This window comes from Galeopterus variegatus, unplaced genomic scaffold (assembly GCF_000696425.1).
Source record: "Galeopterus variegatus unplaced genomic scaffold, G_variegatus-3.0.2 Scaffold8772, whole genome shotgun sequence".
NCBI classification, from domain to species: domain Eukaryota; kingdom Metazoa; phylum Chordata; class Mammalia; order Dermoptera; family Cynocephalidae; genus Galeopterus; species Galeopterus variegatus.
Window position 1 is genome coordinate 78,273 of NW_007734883.1, and position 5,708 is coordinate 83,980.

The 5,708-nt window shown below is 35.1% G+C and overlaps 1 protein-coding gene across 1 annotated transcript in view; it reads left to right on the forward strand.

Moving 5' to 3' along the window:
- LOC103608752 (olfactory receptor 478-like) overlaps nucleotides 1-367 on the forward strand; it is a 13,906-nt gene extending 13,539 nt beyond the window's left edge. The window contains exon 4 of the mRNA XM_008593151.1: nucleotides 125-367. Within this exon, the coding sequence (XP_008591373.1) occupies nucleotides 125-367 (243 nt within the window). The remainder of the gene's footprint in view (nucleotides 1-124) is intronic.
- The last annotated feature ends 5,341 nt before the right edge of the window (nucleotides 368-5,708 follow it).

The window sequence follows — 5,708 nt, forward strand, 5'->3', positions numbered from 1 at the left end:
TGCAATTGTTCCCTCTTTTACTGCTGGCTCCATCATCGTGGTCACAGTGTTTGTCATAGCCGTCTCCTACGTCTACATCCTCATCACCATCCTGAAGATGCGCTCCACTGAGGGGCGCCACAAGGCCTTCTCCACCTGCACCTCCCACCTCACTGCGGTCACTCTGTTCTACGGGACCATCACATTCATTTATGTGATGCCCAAGTCCAGCTACTCAACAGACCAGAACAAGGTGGTGTCTGTGTTCTACACGGTGGTGATTCCCATGTTGAACCCCCTCATCTACAGTCTCAGGAACAAGGAGATTAAGGGAGCTCTGAAGACAGAGCTTGGTAGAAAAAGGAGTTTTGAAGAGAGAGCTTGGTAGAAAAATACTTTCTTAGTGACACCTGTTGTTTCTGTTGTATTTGGTACTATAATGTCACATAGATACGGTAATAAAGAAAATAGAGTTCCTGTGATTGAGACATATTTGTTCATATATCATTACCCAATGTAGAGCTTTTTTAAGTGGTGAGTGGATTTTTAGATATCAAATGGTAAATCGTAGGCTTGTAGTAATTTACCTCTAGTAAAATTAAGTTAAATTTGTCATTAAGGAAAACAAAAAATAATGAAAAACTAATTTGCTGAAAAAAATTTAAGGTAATATTTATATTTATTTTTCAAAAGTACTTCTTTGCTGTAGGTAGAGGTTATTGTAATTCCAAATCATAAAGACTGTGTTCATTTTCAACAGCAGTTTATCCTGAAATATATGTGATTACTGTCACTATGACTGAGTACATTCCAAAGGCCAACGACAAAGTGGAACAGACAGTAAAACTGCTGGAGACGTTTTTCTTGCATTAAGGTTATCTGTTGGAAATGGGCTCTGTGGGCCCAAAAAATTCTAATCTGTGTTTTGGTCTCTGACTCAGGTCATGGATACATGGAGTCCCCAGAAAAGGGTGAGATGCCCTTGACTATCCTGTAAATTCCTTTATCAAGCTAAAAGAGGTGACTTCTTCAGCAGGAATAATCAGTTTTCCTGAACTGTTCAGGACTGAGTGGAACAGATTCTTGGAGTGACTTGTTCGTGGTCAGACCCACATCATTCTAAGGAAGTTTGAGGAATTTGGACTATTTCTCCTTTGAGAACCTTAATGTACCTCTATGTCCTGATGACTACCACATTTATCTTTGTTTGTCTTCTCTTGCACCCCTAACTTGCTCTCCTCCAGTAAGAGGCGTCATCATTCAATCAATGTATTGATTCATAAGCTTAAAAGTAAGTTATTTATCTTTCCTCCTCCATACTCCTGCATTCCATGACAAAGTCCTGTACATCCTGAGTCCAACATTTATCTACTACTTCTCTCCGTCTTCATTGCCAGCACTTCTATTTCAAGCTACCACGTCTTACATTTATTTTACAATCATACCTCTGAGATGGTTAATTTTAAGAGTCAACTTGAGTAGCCTACGATGCCCAGTTGTTTAGTCAAACATCAGTCCAGATTTTGCTCTGTTGGTATTTTTTACATGTGATTACCATTTAAATCAGTAGACACTGACAAAAGCAGAATATCCTCCAGAAGGGAGGGGTGTGCTTTGTACAGTTGCTTGAAAGCCTGAAGAGAAAAGAATGAGATTCTCCAAAGAGGAAGAAATTCTGCCTGTGGACTGGCTTTGGACTGTAGACAGCAACATCAACTCTGGCTGATATTTTTAATCTGCTGGAAAACATGTATGTAATCTCCTACTGCTTTTGTTTCTCTGGAGAAGGCTGACAAACGCACTCTTAGCCAGCTTTCCTCTTCTGTCTCTTACTCTCTTCCAATTCATTGCCATATGCCAACCCTGGCCATAAATATAAATAAATTAGGTCCTTTGTTAAATCCCCCAAAGATCTTAAAATAAAGGCAACTATTTGTGTGTGTGTGTGTGTGAAAAAACGCCAATTCTTTATTTGGAAGGGCACAATCAAAAACAGGAATAAGTACACTCTGAATACCAAAAGGACAGGCACCAAAAATTTGCAGTAGAAAAGGTAAATGGCTAACAAACTCTCAAATATATTCAAGTGTCACTGGTCATAAAATAATTATAAATTAAGCTCTTTTAGCATACACTTTTTTACCTAAATTAAAATTTTTTATGTGAATATACAGAGTGAGAGAAGTTACTGTGAAATATATGGTGCAAGGTAATATTTGCAAGCAATCATTTGTGTTGATCTTTCTCAACAATATGCAAACACAGCCAAATATGTGCCATCTTAGAAATAAAAAGAAATGCACTCACTTCACCAACTATTCCTCACAGCGAATATTTTATTTCTCCACTCTCCTTAAATGCGAAGATATTTAGACTTACATCCTAATTTTATTTTAAGCACTTTATGCATCTCAATCCCTCTTCTAATTGGACTTCCCCTAGATCACTTAATTGTCAGCAAACACCCCTGCATTGCTGAGTTCAATGTTTACTTATTTTTCTTCACTCTTATATTTTATTTTTTATATTGACACATAAAATTGTATGTTTTTACTGTGTACAACCTGATGTTTTGAAGTATACATTGTGGAATAACTAAATCTAGCTAATTGACACATGAATTCCCACACATAGTTATCATTTTTGTGGTGAGAACACTTTACATCCACTCTCTTAGCATTTTTCAAGAATACGATATATTATTAACTATAGTCACCATATTGTACAAAAGATCTGTTGAACTTAATTCTGTCTAACTAAAATTTTGTATCCTTTGTCCAACATCTCCTCAGCCCCCTTCTCCCCAACAGCCCCGGCCTCCTGTAACCACCATTCTACTTTCTATTTCTATGAGACCAATGTTTTTAGATTCCACATATCAACAAGATCATGCAGCATTTGTCTTTCTGTGGCTGCTCTTATTTCACTTAATGTAATGTCCTCCAGATTCATCCATGTTGTAACAAATGTCAGAATTTCCTTCTTTTTTATGGCTGAATAGTATTCCATTGTATATATATGACATTCTTTATCTGTTCATCCATTGATGGACAATTAGGTTGGTTCCATAAATTAGCTATCATAAATAATTCTGCAATTGACATGAGAGTGTAACATACCGGTTTTAATTCATTTAGACATATACTTACTAGTGGGACTGCTAGATCATATGATAATTCTATTTTTAGAATACTTTTTGAGATACCTCCATGCTATTTCCCAAAATGACTGTACTAATTTATAGTACCACCAATAGGGTATAGGTGTCCCCTTTTTTCCATATCCTCACCAACACTGTGATCTTTCTTTTTTTTTTTTTTTTTTTTTTTTTTTTTTTTTTTTTTTCCAAAGAATTATTGGGATTGTTTTATCTTTTTTTTCTATTTATTTGTTTATTTATTTTTATTAGCTCCCACATATAAGTGAGAACATGTGGTATTTCTCTTTCTGTGCCTGGCTTATTTCACTTAACATAATTTTCTATAAGTTCATCCATGTTGCTCTGAATGGCAGAATTTCATTTTGTTTACAGCAGAGTAGTATTCCATTGTGTAAATATACCACATTTTCCTTATCCAGTCATCTGATGATGGGCATTTAGGCAAGTTCCAACTCTTGGCTATTGTAAATAGTGCTGAAATTAACATGGGAGTACAGCTATCCCCTTCACATGATGATTTCCATTCCTTTGGATAAATACCCAGCAGTGAGATACCTGGGTCATACGGCAGTTCTATCTGTAGTTGTTTGAAGAACCTCCATACCATTTTCCATAATGGCTGCACCATTTTACAGTCTCACCAACAGTGTAGGAGGGTTCTCCTTTCTCCACATTCTCTCCTGCATTTATTATTCTCAGTCTTTTTTACATTAGCCAGCCTAACTGGAGTAAGATGATATCTGAGTGTAGTTTTGATTTGCATTTTCTGGATGCTGAGTAATGCTGAGCATTTTTTCATGTGTCTGTTGGCCATTCTTATATCTTCCTCTGAGAAATGTCTATTCAGTTCCTTTGCTCTTTTTTTAATTGGGCTACTTGTTTTTTTGCTGTTAAGTTGTTTGTGTTCCTTGTATATTCTGGATATTAATCCTTTGTTGGATGCCTATTTTGCAAATATTTTCTCCCACCATGTTGGTTGCCTTTTCACTCTGTTAATTGTTTCTTCTGTTATGCAGAAGCCTGTTAGTTTGATATAATTCCATTTGTCTATTTTTTCTTTTGTTGCTTGTGCTTTTGGGGTCATATAAAGGAAATCTTTGCACAGACTAATGCCATGTTGCTTTTCCCCAGGGTTTTCTTAAGTAGTTTTATAGTTTTTTAGGTCTTATATTTAAGTCTTTAATCCATTTTGAGTTGAGATAAGGGTCTAATTTTGTTCTCCTGCATGTGAATATTAAGTTTTCTCAACACCATATATTGAAGAGACTGTCCTTTCTCTATTGGGTGTTCTTGGCTCCTTTGTCAAAAATCAGTCAGCTATAGATGTGTGAATTTATTTCTCGGCTCTCCGTTCTGTTCTATATATCTTTTTTCATGCAGCACTATGCTGTTCCAATTACTATAGCTTTGTAGTATATTCTGACATCAGGTAGTATAATGCCTCCAGCTTTGTTCTTTTTGGTCAATATTGCTTTGGCTATTTGGGGGCGTTTATGGTTCCATACCAAATTTAGGATTGTTTTTTATATTTCTGTGAAGAATGTCATTGGTATTTGGATAAGAATTGCATTAAAACTGTAGATCACTTTGGGTGGTATGAATATTTTTACACTATTAATTCTTTCAATCCATGAACATGGGTCTTTCCATTTATTTGTGTCTTTATTGATTTCTCTCATCAATGTTTTATAGTTTTCGTTATACAGATCTTTCACCTCCTTGGGTAAATTTATTCTTAAGTATTTTATTTCTTTTGTAGCTATTATAACTGGGATTGTTTCCTTGATTTCTTTTTTAGATAGTTTGCTATTAGGGTATAGAAATGCTACTGCGTTTTGTATATTGACTTCGTATTCTGCAACTTTACTAGCTTATTAGTTCTAATGGTTTTTTGGTGGAATCTTTAACTTTTATATATATAAGATCATGTCATCTGAGAATAAGCACAATTTAATTTCTTCCTTACTATTTAGGGTGGATTTTATTCCACTCTTTTGCCTAACTGCTCTGGCTAGGACCTTCAGTTCTATATTGAATAGAAGAGGTAAGAATGTTCTTCAACCTTAGAGAAAAATCTTTCATCTTTTCCCCTTTTAACATAAAGTTAGCTGTGTATTTGTCATACATGGCCTTTATCATGTTGAGGTACATTACTTCCACGCTTAATTTGTTGAGAGTTTTATCAGGAAATGATATTAAATTTTGTCAAATGACTTTTCTGCACATATGGAAATGATCATATGACTTTTATCCTTTATTCTGTTGATGTAATATATCACATTTATTATGTATGTTGAACCACCCTTGCATTCCTGTGATAAATTCCACTAGATCATGGTGAACGATCTTTTTAATATGCTGTTGAATTCTTTTCTCTAGCATTTTGATGAATTTTTCATCTATGTTCATAAGGGATTCAGGCTTGTAGTTTAATTTTTTAATATTGTCTTGTCTGGCTTGGTGTCATGGTAGTGCTGAGCTCATAAAATGAGTTTGGAAATAATCCCCGTTCTTTAATTTTTTGGAAGAATTTGAGAAGAATTGGCATTAGTTTTTCTTTAATTGCTTG